The sequence below is a fragment of the Haliaeetus albicilla genome, chromosome 14, assembly GCF_947461875.1.
Source record: "Haliaeetus albicilla chromosome 14, bHalAlb1.1, whole genome shotgun sequence".
Lineage (NCBI taxonomy): Eukaryota > Metazoa > Chordata > Aves > Accipitriformes > Accipitridae > Haliaeetus > Haliaeetus albicilla.
In genome coordinates, this window is record NC_091496.1 from 27,436,712 (window position 1) to 27,454,966 (window position 18,255).

The 18,255-nt window shown below is 44.7% G+C and overlaps 1 protein-coding gene across 6 annotated transcripts in view; it reads right to left on the reverse strand.

Moving 5' to 3' along the window:
- ST7 (suppression of tumorigenicity 7) overlaps positions 1 to 18,255 on the reverse strand; it is a 155,820-nt gene that overhangs the window by 51,639 nt on the left and 85,926 nt on the right. For 5 of the 6 annotated variants that reach the window (XR_011327796.1, XM_069802081.1, XM_069802083.1 and 2 more), the window contains exons 3-7: positions 11,257 to 11,416; positions 6,596 to 6,650; positions 5,913 to 6,028; positions 4,650 to 4,725; positions 11 to 165 (exon numbers count right to left, since the gene is read on the reverse strand). Coding sequence is in view for 5 of the 6 variants with exons in the window: in XM_069802081.1 (XP_069658182.1) it covers positions 11 to 165; positions 4,650 to 4,725; positions 5,913 to 6,028; positions 6,596 to 6,650; positions 11,257 to 11,416 (562 nt within the window). In the remaining variant the exon portion in view is untranslated. The remainder of the gene's footprint in view (positions 1 to 10; positions 166 to 4,649; positions 4,726 to 5,912; positions 6,029 to 6,595; positions 6,651 to 11,256; positions 11,417 to 18,255) is intronic. The other variant, XM_069802085.1, reaches the window with a different exon arrangement.

The following is an 18,255-nucleotide window of genomic DNA, read 5'->3' on the forward strand; positions in this document are numbered from 1 at the left end:
AGACACTTACTGTGTTGGGCTTCATACTGGGCACCATGGTGCTGTAACTGCTGACTGCGCCTGTAACAGCCCTCTCCAGCTTTCAGAGCTTGCTTGAACAGCTTCTCTGCTTCTACAATTGTCGTCGCTTCCTCTTCGGCCAAGAGAATATAGGCAGTAGCACACCTGCAAAAATATCAGAGGAAAAACCATGAGAAAGTTGCATGAAGTAAAAGCTATACAAAGACATGCAGACTGGCAGGATGTACTAAACACAGAGGCAATGGATTTTTGTACATACAATTTTCTGATGAACTATTGTGATGAATAAATATTCTTGCAACCAGACTATGACTCTCATTTGTAGGTACTATATCACTCAGCCACTTGAGTAAACCTACTGACAACTGCCCCCAAAAGTAAAGCATTGTCTCACTAAGCAATCATGGCCTACATCACTAAAACTCCTTCTGGAAACCAAAACTAGTTTTATGCACTATTGTTTTAACACAAGATGTCTCCACTACTGTAATGGTATGAAAAGAATCAATAGACCTATAACACTTACCATATGCAAATAACACATTATAAATGTAATTGTAGAGATTAAAAAACAAACAAAAACAATAAAAAACCCCAAATCAAAACAGGAAAGCAGCTTTAGGAATATACAGAAAGGTGAAATGCATGCTGGGAGTCACCTCACCCAGCTTTTAGCTGTCCAATTCAGATCTCAACTACCTGTGCTCCTCCCCTTCCATCAAGGAGCATCTTCACAAAGCCATTCATTTCACATGTTTAAACATCTCTCTAAGAATAGGGTGAACTGCTGGATGGAGGTGCCTCTCACAGGCAACTACTTCAAACTTGATGGCCACATTTTTAGCAGCTGAAGTTAGGTGGTATACAGCCTGTTGACTTCTTTCCAATACAAAGCATGCTGCTGGTAAGATTATTCTTTATACAGAAATAGAACCAGGTTGCAGCTACCTCTAGTTGCATTTCACAAAGACTCATCAGCTGAGGAACAGGAGAGAACAGGTGAAAGCAAGATTCCAGGCACCAGTACTTGCTGTGGGCCACCCAGCTGGAAAGAGCTTGGCAGAAAAGGACTTGGCGGTCCTGGTGGACACCAAGTTCAACATGAGCCAGCAATGTGCCCTTGCAGCAAAGGCGGTGAATGATATCCTGCACTGCATTAGGAGGAGTGTTGCCAGCAGGTCAAGGGAGGTGATCCTTCCCCTCTACCCAGCACCGGTGAGGCCATGCCTGGAGTGCTGTGTCCTGTTCTGGGCTCCCCAGTACGAGAGGGATGCAGACATACTGGAGAGTCCAGCAAAGGGCTATGAAGATGATTAAGGAACTGGAGCATCTCACATATGAGGAAAGGCCGAAAGAGCTGGAACTGTTCAGCCTGGAGAAGAGAAGGCTCATGCAGGATCTCATCAATGTTTGTAAATACCTGAAGTGAGGGTGCAAAGAGGATGGAACCAGGCTCTTTTCAGTGGTGCCCAATGACAGGACCAGAGGCAGTGGGCACAAACTGAAACATAGGAGGCTCCATCTGAGTATCAGAAAACACTTTTTTACTCTGAGGGTGACTGAGCACTGGCACAGGCTGTCCAGGGAGGTTGTGGAGTGTCCCTCCCTGGAGAGATTCAAAAGCCATCTGGACATGGTCCTGTGCAACATGCTGTAGGTGGGCCTGCTGGAGCTGGGGGGTTGAACGAGATGACCTCCAGAGGTTCTTGCCAACCTCAACCATTTTGTGATAAGTGAGTAGAACAGGACAGGCTTATAGTTCACTTCTGCAAACGTCTTTTATGCTTCATGCTCTCTCAGTTAAATTGCTGTCCAGGAACAAACAATTCTTTTTCTCCTTCTGATGAAACACATGAAGTACAATCCATAAGGCACCAGTTTATGGAATTCTAGAATCATAGAATCATAGAGTGGTTTGGGCTGGAAGAGACCTTAAGGATCACCTAGTTCCACCCCCCCTGCCATGGGCAGGGACACCTTCCACTAGACCAGGTTGCTCAAAGCCCCATCCAACCTGGCCTTGAACACTTCCAGGCATGGGGCATCCACAACCGCTCTGGGCAACTTGTGCCAGTGCCTCACCACCCTCACAGTGAAGAACTTCCTCCTTACATCTAATCTAAATCTACCCTCTTTCAGTTTAAAACTGTTACCCCTTGTCCTATCACTACCTGCCCATGTAAAACATCACTATCCAGCTTTCTTACAGGACCCCTTTAGCTACTGGAAGGCTGCTATAAGGTTTCCCCAGAGCCTTCTCTTCTCCAGACTGAACAACCCCAACTCTCTCAGCCTGTCTTCATAGGAGAGGTGCTCCAGCTCTCTCATCATCTTCGTGGCCCTTCTCTGGACTCACTCCAAGAGGTCCATGTCCTTCTTATGTTGGGGGCCCTAGAGCCGAACACAGTACTCCAGGCAGAGTCTTGTGAGAGCAGAGTAGAGGGGGAGAATCACCTCCCTTCACCTGCTGGTCACAATTGTTTTGATGCAGCCCAGGATACAGTTGGCTTTCTGGGCTGCAAACACACATTGCCGGGTCATGTTGGGCTTCTCATCAACCACCACCCCCAGGTCCTGCTCCTCAGGGCTGTTCTCAATCCGTTCTCTGCCCAGCCTGCATTTGTACTTGAGATCGACTCAACCCATGTGCAGGACCTTGCACTTAGCCTTGTTGAACTTCATGAGGTTCACGCAGTCCCACCTCACAAGCCTGTCAAGGTGCCTTCCCTCCGGTGTGTCAACCACACCACACAGCTTGGTGTCATTGGCAAACTTGCTGGGGGTGCACTCAGTCCCACTGTCCACGTCACCAACAAAGGTGCTAAACAGCACTGGTCCCAATACCAAACCCTGAGGAACACCACTCGTCACTGCTCTCCACTTGAACATCAAGCCATTGACTGCAACTCTCTAATTGCAGCCAATTCCTTATCCACCAAGTGGTCCATCTGTCAAATCCAGGTCTCTCCAGTTTAGAGACAAGAATGTCATGCAGGACAGTGTCAACTGCTTTGGACATGTCCAGGTAGATGACATCAGTTGCTGTCCCCTTATCCCCCAACACTGTAAACCCATTGTAGAAGTCCACCAAATTTGTCAGGCATGATTTGCCCTAAGTGAAGTCATGTTGGCTGTCACCAATCACCTCTTTATCTTCCATGTGCCTTAGCATGGGTAGTGAGCTTGCTGTGCGCCCTCCTTGCTGCCCTAAGGATCCTGAACTCCACCATTTCATGGTCACTGCAGCCAAGGCTGCCCTTGAGCTTCACATTCCCCACCAGCCCCTCCCTGTTGGCGAGAACAAGGTCCAGCATAGCACCTCTCCTCGTTGGCTCCTCCATCACTTGGAGAAGGAAGTTGTCATCAATGCATTCCAGGAGCCTCCTGGATTGCTTACGCCCTGCCCTGTTGTCCCTCCAACAGATATCAGGGTGGTTGAAGTCTCCTCTGAGGACCAGGGCTTGTGAACATGAGGCTGCTCCTATCTGTCTATAGAGGGCCTCATCCACTCGGTCTTCCTGGTCGGGTGGCCTGTAGCAGATCCCCACTGTAATGTCACCTGTCCCTGCCCTTCCTTTCATCCTGACCCATAAGCTCTCGGTTGGCTCCTCATCCATGCCCAGGCAGAGCTCCATGCACTCCAGCTGGTCACTGACACCGAGGGTGACACTCCCTCCATGTCTCCCCTGCCTGTCCTTCCTAAAATGCCTGTATCCTTCCATTCCAACAGTCATAGGAGCCATCCCGCCATGTCTCTGTAATGCCAATAAGATCACAGCCCTGCAGATGTGCGCATGCCTCTAACTTCTCTTGTTTATTCCCCATACTATGTGTGTTTGCACAGAGGCCTTTAAGTTGGGCCTCTGATGAAGCTGACTCACTGGCTGGAATGGCTGCAATTCCTTTGTGCTGCTCTTCAGGTGCTCTCCTGCTGACCTGTGATCCCTCTCCAGGCTCTGGGCATCTATTGCTGGCACTGGCATCAAACTGGTAGGAGTGGTATGGATTGAAGTTCCCCTCCCCCAGCAACTTTAGTTTAGAATGCAGTAATCTCTGACAGCAACCTAAGGGACTCTCTCCACTTTATGCACTTTGGCAACATTTATACAGTTTGCCATGCCAGTAAAGCATCACAGCACTGAGTTTATTGTGGAGTCTCAGAATACTACACTTCTCATTGAGTCCATTATTTATTTTCTCAAAGACCAAAAGTCCCAGAAAATGACATCATATTCTCTCACACTATGAAATGAATATTTCAGAAGGTGTTTATGAGTCCCTTCTTTCTTGCCTCTGTTCAGGATGACTGAGAAATCCAAAAGGGAACTCTCCATCCCATAAATGCGTATTTCATATGCTCATCAGGAGGCAACTTAATTAACACTTTGCTATGCTGATCCAAAGCCCACTGACATCAGTGGGAAGGCTCCCATTGTCATCACTGCCCTAAGGATCTTCTGGGTGGCTAGCACAACATGCAGCTGTGCTTTTTTCCTCCCATTGTAAGCCCTCCTGTGACAGACCTGTAATCACGGTTAAAAATTACTGTAGCAAACCCCCTGCCTTAAGCTATCATCAAATGGATTTTTAAATGACAGGAAATAAATGTTACTGTTGTTGTCACTCACTCATTCAATTCCAAAGCTTCATGTGCCGCAGAAATTCGGGCTTGGGGGTTTCTCTCTCTCCAGGCTTTTTGCATTACTATTCAATAAATGAAGCAGAACAGGGGCATATCAGTCATTACAGCGTTAACAAGGAGAATCTACTGCATTATAACAACAGAACTTATTGCTCTCAGTCTGACTTACTCCAGAGCATTTCAAAGAGCTCAGTGATCACTCAAAAGATACATAATCAACACGAGCTTTTGTCCCAAATACTCAGCTTTATTCTTTCATTTAATTATACTTTTTTCTATGGGAAAATCCGGCTGAGAGATCACACCATCTGCACTGTCACATACAGAGGTGACAAGCAGCTGTTTCCTCTTGAGGTAGTAGATTCCACAGGGCATAGTACAAGTATACAAGGATAGTCGGGATTCTTATTCTAGTTCCTTACTGTGCTGCTGCTTTAGGGGAATGTTAAATGGAAACAACATCCAGGCTAATCAGACCCCCTCATAATTAGCCCATCGAGTTTAGAAAACAGGATTCATGTTTATCATGTGTCAAAAAAGCACAGTATGTTCTCTTCTGTAATTATGCCCTCAGAATGGAGCGCCCAACTATATCTCTCTTTTCCTAAGAAGATACAAAAAGACAAAGACTACTTGTCTCTTCAGAGATAAATCCTGACAATCTAAATCATTGGCGTACATTTTTAGCAGAACCAAAGTCTGCATGTGGACTTAACAGTAAAGGCTTAACACAACTAAAGCTGCTTATATCAAATTCCGTTGTAAATGTGTTGTTCCCATTTTTTACAGAGCTTCTAACTACATCAGGGAATGAAACACAGGACTCAGGTTTTACATAAGCTCTCTCTCTTCTGTCAGTGTAGACTAACCGGGACCTGGATAATGTAACTCAACATACTACACTGCAGCTGGAGGCAAATTAAGCTATACATGTTTGAAGCCACTGCAAGAAACAGGAGGAAAAAACCAAGTCTTTACACTTGCAAACGGTACCTTGAGTGACTTCAGCAAGAAAGTAGAACAAAATAGCGACACAGATTAGATAGTTTATACCTACATAGATACTTGTTCAGATCTAGAATACTATGAATCCAACAACATAGTATCCAACAACAGCTTTCCAGCATGATTGAACTTTTGTCTTTCCTTATCTACCTGAGAGAACTGATATCTGACTGCATTTTTCTTGCATCAGTTTAAAACAATCATTAACCTATTAGCAAAAACGGTTGATCACAAGGTCTCTTACTAGCATCTGCAGGCCGTAAATGATCCGTGTCACATGTAAAGAATGTCTGATGGTCCTGTGCTGAAAGATTCATATCATAGTAAGTCAAAGGTTCTCTCCCTGTTACCCATGTATACCTGCAAACACGCCAACAAAGAGACATTTTGGTTAATGAGGTCATATTCAGCAAAATTAATCTAGAAAAGAACTCTAGATGTTAGAGATGGGCATAGCCTACCAAGTTCACCCAGCCAATCTCCTAGCCAACATACACTGCATTTCACTGTACTGTGATGGAGTGACAGTAGTTGGACCTAAGCTAATAAGGATATTGGAAAATACACACTGGAAACTGGCAACACATATTCAAACATTAGGACTACAGGAAACCTAGATATAATTGATTAGTTTGCTATAACTGATTTGAACAGAATTACTGTATTAACAGTACCAGGTACACTGCACTTAGGTTTTTCCATTTTTTTTTATAAGGTCACTAAAAAATGCAGAAATAACAAGTGCACGGCATGAATTTAAATTCTTTTTCATCCAGAAACATTTCACAAATGACAGAAAAACCTAGTATGAGTACATGTGTCCACAGTTGGTTTTGTTTTTCCATCGCTGAGTTAGATTAATGGAAAAGTACAGTTAAGGTCCTTAACCTAGTACTATGTCTGGAACTGTAACATCGTAGCACTTACCGATTATATTCAGCTCCTCTGAACAGATTTAAAGGATTTCGCCAGACTTTGCATTCTGTCATAAACAGAAACACACAATAATGAATCTCTCCCAAATTACAATGGTACGTGAGATTTATCAGAAACATTGGTTACCTTCTAATGAGCCTTATCAATTTACTTTTATTTTTTATAGGTGCAAATGGGGAAGAAAAAAAAATCAAGCGCATAGAGATGCAGGTAACCAGACTGTTCCTCCCTTTTAAAATAATAATTTCATTATAAATTAGTGTCAACAAATGTAATCATTCCAGACAAATAACCACTAACAAAGCTCTCCAAATGCCAGGTGAAAAGACAATACTGATTAGTGCCAGGACTCACATTTACCATAATGCAGAATTGAAGAGGGATCACACTGGGTTATTGCACTGAAAAACAGCAATTAACTCAGTCCCTATAGATTTGTTATTTCTACAAAAAAACTTCACTGTCCAGTCAATACTGTAAATCACCAAGAATCTCAGCTACAGTTGCTAAATTTAATTCCTCCTTTACTCGTGAAGTAAAAAATCCACGGCAACATCTGCTGACCTTACTTAAGTTACAAGCATCCCAGGGTTGACAAAGGATGCTGAAATTGATTGGAAAAGTTCAATGCATTGCAAAGGTTTGGGAACACTAAAAGCATTTCAGACATTTCTCTTGGGGAGGGAAAACTGCAAATTCTTCACACTAGAAGAGACAAGAAAATCCTCAACAATGTAATTTAGAACAGAACTGGGGGGGGGGGGGGGATAACAAAAATCAATTTCTGTAGCTTTTGAAAAAGTGAGGTCTTGATTCTGGCTTTTCTTTAATTTAACGCCAGACTTGTTCATTTCAACAAAGACAATTCACTCCAGTGAAGGCGAGACCAGAATCAAACCCAATATTTGCACAGAGGCTCACTGAGAGGCAGCATGTTGTTCACCACAGATCTGCTAGTGGATGACCCCTCATGTGGTGCTCTGCAAAAACTCATCAGTAGCATTGGCCCTGCAGCATTTCACCAGCTGCTTTCCACCACCAAAAGTCAACCAGCACATTTTTCCCTATGAAATGTTGGGACATCATCTCTAAAGAGATCACAGCAACAGTTTTCTGGTGGGATATTGAGTCAGCAGGGTATCTACTCTATTTTATACAACAGTGGTAAGTATATGCCTGTTCCCTTAGAGACAGAAATACAGAATGGCAAGTCAAGCTCTTCTCTTGTCTCACAGACACAGCTCCCATTTCTGAGTATGAGGCTGAAGTGGCATGGAGAGAAAACATTTTACATAAATTATTTGCAATAACATAATGACACCCGCAGCTACACAAAAACTAGTCAAGTAGCATGGGAGGTGGACCCTCAGCTTGCTGCCTACATCACGTAAAACGTGCACGGAACAGAGACACAGAACAGGAAGATGTTTGGGAAGAGTGAGTGCATCGATTATACATCTGCATCTTTCAACTACTTCAGCACGTAGCTAATATTAGAAAGCTCTACTGGTTTACTCAGCAGAACTGCTTGATCGACATTCAGCCCTTCTGTTGTGCAGCCAGAGGGTATGGCTGTTTGACAAGGTTCAATCTGACAGTTTTTACATAATATGACTTTCAAACCATCGTAAATATTAAGTCAACACCAGCCTTCTCAGTTCCAGAGGTACAATTCAATGGCTTGGCTTACTCTGTTTGCAACCAATAAGATTAGGCAACAACTATTTGATCACAGTGACACCATTCTTTTTGCTCATCTTAAATTTAAGTGGTTATACTTTAACTGAAGCATGCAGTACTTCAGCATTGTAGCACGGAAAGGTGGAATTGGAGAACAAAAGGGGAGGTGAAGAAGGGATTTTATTACTACCTCCTGTCCCGGGGGTAGTTTGGCATCTGTCTGGCTAGTTAAACATGATGTGCTCTTTGTTCTTTTTGTCTTGGTATCTGCTGATACCGTGGTCTCAGTACAACCACCATTTTTCTGACCTTTCTGAAGACAAAGATATCTACTGCAATACTCCACCATAGTCAAACATCTACATAGGAAAACATGGTGAGCCAAGTGAAAAAGCCATCATCACTTTGTTGGATAGTGAAAGAAAGATCCCAGTGTTGATGCATGGTAAACTGAAAAGGTTGCCTTTTCTGTTACATTACAAACTTGTAACTATGTCCTTACTTTATACAAGCAATTAGGATTTATTGAAGATTAATCTTTCAGCTCTTTGTTCAATGATCATGTTTTGAGCAACAATATCTTTCTGAAGGCATGAATAACAGGCTATCTGTACAGACACACTGTCCAGAGACACTGTGAGAGTCCCAACTCACAGACTCGAGTGCCAATGCACTGAAAGCAAATACACTCTTTGACTATTTCTTTATATCAGAAAAGTCAAGAAGCTTGGGTGAACATCATTAGTCAAAATACTGTACCTTTTGCTTTAAAATAATGGGAGTTATTTTAGAGCTGCTGAAGTGTGACTGAGTGCACTGATGAGTGCACACAGGTGTTTCCAAGCCATCCCATGCTTTCTGCCAGTTCACCCAAATCTAATATCCTGGACCATGCAGTGCTGCTATTCACAGCCTCTCCTCAGATGGGAATGACAACAGCTGAATTTGCGGTGCTATATGGAGGCTTCCCTAAGTACAAACACTCAGTAGAGCAAGGTTTTTTGAGGCCACCTATTTTATTTAACTTGTGAGTTCAAAGCTGATTTTGTTTGCTTGTTTTCATGAACACTGAAGAGCAGAAATAGAATTTGCCAGGTACAGACATAGGCACCTCAGCTGCTAAACAATGCTGCTTTCTCCATAACTGAATTTCCTGTTTTTTTCATTCACTTTTCCTCACTTGTTAGCTCTGATATATTTTAAAAGCCTGCAGAGAAAATAAATTTAATGAAACCATAATTGATTCTAGGGGCACATCCCTAATGAAGGCTGAATTAATTTCCAATATTAAGATTATGGCCTGTATGCCAAGCTAGGGCTGAAACAGGTAAGCTTCGCTTTACAGATGAGGAACACAAGCCGAGATGCTCCTGCCCTGACTTTCTTTAGCAGTGAGTACCTCCAACTCAAGCCAAAAGCAATAGTATTTCAGCATCTTCATCACTCATGGGCTAAGTTTTCAATTCATCCCCCCCAGGTAGCCAAGTCACCCAAGCAGGGAGAGAAGTTCCCCTGGGACTCCTCTTCAGTCCACAAAGATCAGCGCTTGGGGGGCTGATTCCTTTTAGGCGGGCTGGTCTGTCTCTCAGAGGAACCATCCCCAGGCAACCAGACACCTGACTCAAAGCACCTCAGCAAAATCCCAAACCCTGTGACGTGAACAAAGTGACCTGCAGGGACAGTCCTGCAGCAGAGCTGTAACAGGACTCAAGCTGCCTCAGTTCAAAACTGACATCCTCCCCTCCATCCCATAAGAGCTGATTTCTCCTGATTTAACATTGTCTTTTTCACCAGAGCAAGTAAATTTGTATTCAGCATACAAACCTAACAAAAATTACAACTCACACACTTATACCGCTCCTGTAAGGCTCTCAAAACACATCCTCGATCATATGTTCATTCAGAATAATCATATGCACTAGAAAAGAAGCCCCAGATTGTTAAGGTCAACTTTAAAGGCTTGAACGGCTTAAAGTCAGACACCTATAGTCTGATTTGCAGCACCTACTCCTTGCACTGAAACTCAAAAGGGCTGTGGATGCCTGGCAGCTCATCAAAATCAAGCTCATCAAATGCGTGAAATCAGGCCCCTTAAACCGGAGGCCTGTTTTTTAAAACCTGACCGTGTTATGACTTGCCCAAAGTCATCAATCAAATTGGTAGCAGAGTCAGGAATAGAACAAGCCCTTAAGCTATTAAAAGCCACTGTGCTTCCATTTACTAAAGTGAAATCCAAATGTTGTTTACATACTGCCTACATTATCTAAGAAATAAAGCGAGGCAAAAGCAGATGGGCATTCTCGTCATCCTTTTCTGACTTCTTTTTGTTTTCTTACAACGTTGGTTTATTCAAAAGAGTTTAAATAAAAATACTGCCCGCCTTTAGAAATCGTACTGCAGAAAGAGCACGTGCAATTTAGCAGGGCTCTCGGGAGGAGGGGGGAACAGACAGCCCGAGCAACGAGCACTGCGTGACTTGGGAAAGATATAATTGGCCGGAGCAATTAACGAGGCAGCTCTGCCTTTTCTTTTTCAGCACAAACGGTTTAAAGGCAGCCTTATGTGGCCTCACGGCTCAGCGGAGACGACATTTGTACCGCGGGCCCGTGGCAGGCGGCCCGAGGCAGGCCTAGTTCCCGCTGCCACCACAGACGCGGGCCGAAGCGGAGCGCGGCACCCCGGGCTGAGGTAAACGCGGGGTGTCCCGGGGCAGGAGGGCTGCCCGCCCGCAGCGGCTGCGGCTCGGCCCGCAGCGGCTGCGGCTCGGCCAGCAGCTCGCTCCCGCGGCCAGTTCCAGGGCTCGCCAGCCGCCCGGCCGGCTGCCCGCCGTGCCGGCCCGAGGGCCGGGACCCGCCGAGCGACCCCGGCGCCGGAACCGTCAGAAGCACAGCTTCACCCTCACGCCGCCTCGAAAGCCGAGGGAGAGGCGGCAGCTGCCGCGGAGGGCCGCGGGCCGCCCCGCCGCCCCTCACCTGAGACGCTCTGGCGGCTGGAGTCCGCGTCCCCGTTGGCGGCGCTGGCGGCGCTGGGCGCGCTGTTGTCCACCCCGCCCAGCAGAGGGCGCAAGTGGCTCACCGAGACCTGCTCGATGAAGGACGTCCCGTACTTGCGGAAGTACCACCACTCGAAGATCTGCAACACACAGGGAGAGCGCGCCGCGTCAGCGCCCGCCCACGCCACGCCCCGCGGCCGTTAACGGCTGCCCCGTCTCCTCAGCCCGCTCTCCCGTCCCTCAGCGAGGCGACGGAGCCGTGACGGGGCAGAGGCGCAGGCGGGCAGACCCCGGCCTCCCCACGGATCCGCGCCTCCCTCCCTCCCTCCGCATCCTGAGGGAGGCACCTGCCGGCGTCTTCCCCGCCCCAGGAGCACCGAGGCCCGCTCGCCGCAGCGGCCGGCCGGCCTCCCCCCCTCCCTCCCTCCCCGCGGCACACTGAGAGTTCAAATTTGACCCAAGTTCGTGCCGAATCCGGCAAATCGCTTTAAAAACCTGGTTTACAGGAGGTGAAAAAAAAAAATTTCAATCTTGTCCGCAAAAAGATTTGGGTTGGGTTTCTGGGGTTTTTTAAAGCCAAAGAACCGTACGTCAAATTGTTTCTTTTAAAGGCACTTGAAATTGTTAGGAGCGTTCCTTTAAATTGACTTCTGGAGAAAAAAAAAAAACCCAAAACAGGAGTTCAGCTCCATCCAGTCTGACACCAGCCACGTAAATGGGATGCTGCAGTCAGGAGCATGCTCTCGCCTCCTCTTTCCCCAGCTCCCTCTGCAGTCAAGGGAAAGTGAGGAACAGCAGGTTCGCTTGCTCTCCCAGCAATGCTTCCAAAGGAATTTACTGAGCTCAATTTCAAAAATGTTAAAAAATACCAAACAAACTCCAGGAAGCTGAATCCTAGTCCTTTTAGGATTTTTTTTCCCCAACTGAACCGTGTTTTGTTTTGTTTTGTGGCTGGCTTGGGCTGATTCCGAATTAATTTTATTTTTAGGCTTTTGGTTCAGCTAGCAAATCAGAAATGATTATTTATAGAGCTCTACTTGGAAAATCATTCCTCAGCCTAAAAGAACACCTTGTAATTGAAATTATATACATAAATATATATTTGTGGTATTTTCACTGAGAAATTATATTCTTGGGTAAGAGTACATGTATTTCAGGAAACCACATAAACCTGGAAATGAAGACTATTATTTCATATAAATAGAGAAAAGGTTTTGACTGTAAAAACTGTACAGGCACACACGCTTATAATGAGTACGTAAAGTGAGTGTACTTTGCAGCTGCACTTGGATCATCACCAAAACATCTGTATACCAACTGAAACAAAAACAAATCAAAGGGGTTTTGAAATATTTGACAGTATTTGACAGTACTTTGTAAAATTGATTACACTAGAAATTGTGAATGAATGATCTTTGCCCTTTCTATATTACTTGGTGCCTCCATGTTTTTTTGCCAGTGCTGAAAGCTTTTACAAAATCTCCACAAAAAAAAAAGAGAAAGGTTATTTATTAATTCTTACTACAAATAGGCACAATCAGCAACAAGTGAAAGGATTGCATTCACATCTTTGACACCATCGGCACGCTGTCGAGCAGGTTCTGATGGGCCGGCCAGGAGCCAGTAGGCTCTGGAAGGCTTCTTAGGAGTCTACCTGCTGCAGAGAGGTTCGGGCTGGGCTCTACACTCTCCCTCCCACAATATATTTTCATTTTTAAGTTCTCATGAGCTCTTTATGTAACGGAACTGACTTCTGTCTCCATGGGATTGTCTGTAAACAAGATGTATGGGATTTTTCCCCCCTTTAAACCATTCCATAGAGGAAAACCAGAAGATAAACCTTCTGGCACGGTAAGAAAATGTCCCTTTCCAAAGGATACTCCAATGCATTCTATAGTGGGGCTTCCCCTAAGCTCAGCTGTGTTGTTAAAGCATCTAGAGCATTCATACGGAGGAAGCTGACCCTAGCTGCACGGGAATGGAGTGGGAACATAGCTGGTGGCCACTTGAGACAAGTTCACACAAGAGTGCATGGCAGGCCTGGAGATCACTCGGTCTCCAAAACAATCTAATGGCTCTTCTAGGAGACATCAACAAGGAAGAATGGAGCAGTCTGATGAGGAGAAGACAGAAGGGCTATGTGAACACGTAAAGGTCACGAGCACACACTTGGGAAAATAAACAGATGGTCGCAGAGAAACCAGGGCATAAACACACCCAGATCTTTGTGAACTCTACATCCCAGGCGTATCACTGAAAACCCACACAGCCTGGAGAATTCCTCCTGACACAGGCTCCACAGCGTGTTTGTCGCTGTACTCGTTCCATCGGCATGCACTTGCAGCAGCGCCCAGATGGGAATCCTGGGAGCCAGGGACAGAAGGCTAAGGAATATCAGCTGATACACGGGTCAGCTCTATCGGCTGGTACACTTCCCCTGGCATGCACCACTGCCTCCGAATGCTGGAGATGGTGGACAGGGAGCTGGCACAGGTGAGCCAGCTTTGGTTTAAGCTGTTCTCATGCTCTTAGGCACACAACACATTCTAAGAGGCTTAGAATTTAAATCTTATGATCTAAGGCAGCATCTTAACCTAAGCAGGCAGTGTGTGGCTGACCATGAGAGAAAGGCTGTGCCGTAAGGTACAGTCACAGATCTGCTGTGAGCACCTGCTTCTGTTTTATCTTTGGAAACTTTGAAGTGAGACAAGGGGAGTCAAAAGAATCTCAGTAGACATAATAAAGGGGGGTGAAAGATGATGTTTAGCGCTTACACTGTTGAAATTAGCTGAGGTAGAGACAGTCCTTGATAAGAAGAGCTGGTCCCAAGAACCAGCCAATGAGGTAAAGACAGTCCTTGATAAGAAGCAGGAGCAGGCCCCAAGAGCCAGCTAAGACTGGTCTTGCGGCTTGGGTGAATACCAAGAAATCACTGAGCCTGCGCAAGGAAAAAGGTTACTAGCGGTGACGAAGAGGAGTCATCCATCTTCATCTCTGCGACCACCAGACAACCACCATAAAGAGGCCCTGCGCAGGCGCAGTTGGGAGGGGACTATGGAAATGACCTCTCGGAGCTAATTTTAATATGAAGCGGGGATAGGTCATGCATATGTATAGGCGTATTGTGAATATGTAATACCTGACTGTATAAACTTGAGGCGAACTGCCGAGTCGGGCGCGCACGACTTTGGTGGGACTACCCCCCGTGCCGCCCAGCACTGAATGAACATACCTACTTTACAATCTCACTGATTGTGGAGTCTGTTTTCCGCACGTCAGAAGCTTGAACAAATCAAGGCACACAAGCCACAGTTGCACCTGTCCAAGGCCTCAGAGGGAGCGGTTGTTAGGAATCAAAGATTGTACTGAGGCAAGGGACAGTCGGTAAGAATATCGCTGTAATGTAAGTCAGGGACTGAAGTACAGCTGCCAGACTGGCCGCTCAAAACTCTTGGCAGTTACAGACTGTATCTAACAAGCTTCGTACTTTCTTTAAGAGAAGAAAAAGGCCAGATTTTTCAAAATGTGCTAATAAATTCCTGTTCATTATTTCCATCATAATCAGCTTTTAGATAAAAAGTAAAACCCAGAGAGGGAGAGTGAGCAGTACAAGAGCATGCTTGAGCCCACTTGCCCTGCACAAATGTATACCAGCTGGAAAACTGTCACGCTGAATTTTAATGAAACTGAGGATACAAGCAGAAAGAATGTGTGTATATATATATATGTGCTCACTACTACACTTCAGCTGAGTGACAGGAACTTGCTAGAACATGTGACGCAGCTCTAAGTCTGCCTCCCTAGACTTACAAATACATTAATTACTTTAAAAAATGGCATTAAAGCTCGTAAATTGTTTCAGGCAGCTTTGAAAAATATTTGCAATGTTGAGTGAAGCCAGTGCCAGGAAACATCAGCCAGATCTCAATGGATACAGTGTCTTAGAAATTAAAGCCATAAATCATCACCATAATAAGCCTTTGCTTGCAGTGATTTGTTCAGGGTGTATGAGAAGTTAATCTGTAATCTGGTACTGAAGTCAAAACAATAAATTCTCTTCGCAGAATTTTTGCACCTTTCTCAGACAGTGTCAGCTGTTTTGAAACCTGATTTCTATAAATCAAATTTGATTTCTAACTGCACCAGTCAGTTTGAAAGCAATGTGAAGTCAACAAGCTTTTGACAGTTCAGCAGATGAGAGATCATCTGGCAGAATAATAGCTGACTGTAAGGATTAATTACCCATTGAAAGAGATCTGGATCAGAGAGGAAATTAAAGAGAAAGATCATTTCTGCACCACTTCTGAAAGAACAGGCCACCTCATTTCTGCCACATACATACAGTGGGAGGGGAGCTCATCTTCACAGAACTTGTCCCCTTCAGCAGTGGCAAACGTTTCTGGGCTCTTTCTAGTTGGTGCCTGTGCTTTCAAATCAGAACAGGGTCAAACGTACCCAAACCCTCAAGGGATCTTTGAAACCATTATGTTCACAAAGGCCAAGTTAAAACCCTGTTCTGAACATTTCCAGCTTTGTGTGTTTAGAAATCCAAATCTAGAATTTTTTGTTTTTTAATCTGGTATGGGTAACGTTTAATGTAAGAGTATTTGATTTTGAAAAACCCTTATTGATGATTTCTAGAGATGCATGGCTATGAACAAACAACTTGTAGGTGACAAATATACTTGGGTTAAGTAAGAGCCAGTTAATCACTCATCAGATGTCTTCATTTCATAAGAAGTATCATTTCAGATACTTGCTTTAGACTTTTTTTTACTCTTGGTTTTCTGTGCAGGTACTTCTCCTCCCCAGTGCAATGAAAACATTACAGTCATCCTCTTTCTTATCTCTGCTCTCACATACAGACAATCCCAGATCATTTTATTTCTCTGTGTTGCAACAAATCTATTCTGCATCACTTGGATATCTGATCTTCCTGCCTGTTTTTTCAGAACAGATATTCAATCATAAATGCGTCAGTTCACAAGGGATGGTTTTGATGGTGGTTCTCACTGAACCAAGTAGCGATGTTTATCAGCGATTTGAATTATGCTTTCCTGTTTATCATATCCGAGACAGGCATCCTCTCTTACAGTGAAGACTCTCTGCAGTCCTCTCCTAGTGTATGTGTATTGAGTCTTCAACAGAAGCATTAAAGGATTTTGTTTTCTGGCAACTTGCATAGCTCAGAGTTCTCATTCAGCCTCGTAATGAGGCTTCCAGGTCTCTGAGGAGTAAGATTTGGAGTATTCTTCTAATACAAGGGGTGTATACAAGGTAACAATTGATGTAATGGATTTAAATGAAACTTACTCTCTTGAGGAACAGCATAACGATAGTAGAACTTGATTCCATGGTTAAGCCTATTTGATAAATAAAACAGGACCACAGCACAGGTTTGGCTGGCTCAGTCATCCGTGCTGTTTGTTTGCTAGCACACTTCCTGGCCTGTGCCGACTGTCCAAGGCAATGACTGGACGTGTTCTAGGGATATCACAGCCCAGGGGCTGTTTCCAGTAGACAGTGTGGAAAAGATCATCCTGTTTTGGGAGGCAAGAGTGTTTATCCGTATGGATGTGACTATATAATGCTACTTGCCTTCTGACAAAGAAAGCCCCTGGTCTATTTTATTTAGCTGCTATGGGTAGCCAGTAACTCAAGCAGATCCTCCAGTCCTGCCCAGCTTTGCCCTAGGAAACAGTACACCTCTGACCATGCTCTCAGTGTTCTTAACAGCAGTCTCGAAGGCTATGCAGCCCCATTCCTTCAGGACGAAATACACCCATTTAGCATCCTCTTAGACTCTGCTCCTGGTTACTGAACCCCCACTTGTCTTACTCCAAGTAGTCAGCATAAGAAGATACATGCAGTGCTAATGAGCAGCTTATTCAAAAAAAATAGCTATTTACTTACACTTCATCTACCTCTGGAAATACAGATATGGGAAAGAAAATAATGTATTGCCTGGACTAAGCATAGTCATTCTCTCCACACTGGGTAGACCCCAAATACTTACGATACCTTTCTCTTGTCTGTGGACTGGGTTATAGCCTGTCTTCCTACAGACCCTTCCTCTCTCATCTGCTGCACCTTGGCAAGTGTTTCCAGTTTCTTAGGAACTGCCTACAAGGATTCTACCCTCCCTGACCTGTCAGCCTCCACTGAGCAGAGCGGAAACTTTCAACAATTACCACGTATCACTTTTCAGCTGCCAAAGATTGTCCCTGCACAATTGTCAGACTTTCCTGGAGTCTGTGGCAACACCCAGAACTCAGTCACCTCTCTGCCCCTCTGCAGCAGACTACACAAAGGTAACCAAGCAAGCAGAAGAACAATTAACATCTACAGAAAATAAGACAGGTCCCTTCTGTGTTACTCAGGTCCTCTCTCAGACTTCATGTATTAGTACCATTGGCTACAAAAGGCTGGGACTCTCACATACTATACACATACTCGGGTAGTAGCAGACAGTCCAGCTGCTCAATGCTAGCCAGTGTGTAGCCTCAGCACTCATTCTCTACCTCTGTAGACTGGCTTTCTAATTCTTATCTCTGAAAGACCTGGTATTTGTTCATTGCAGAATGCTTCTCAGTGTGTAGCAGAAAACTCTTACTATTGTCCCAAGCTCTGAAATAGAATAATGGGGCATTCTTGGTGGAGATTCAAGACTGGGGTTCACTTCTGCCTGTGCTTTGTTAGAACTAAGACTCCATCAGTTTGCAGTGCAAACGCCACCCGCACTTGCTAACCAACTTTCACTCCGGTGATAACTGTATGTTAAATACGTGGCCTTATTTAGAAATCTCAGTGGCATTTACATAGTTCCAGTTCACAGCACTTACTGGACGTCAGTTGTGTTTCATGACAGTTTTATTACCCTACCTGTGGAAAACCTTCGCCTCTCAGACACTGAATACAATGAGGCTCACTGTATTCTGTGAGACAGAATCCTGTTTTTTTACTGGATTAAAAGTAACTG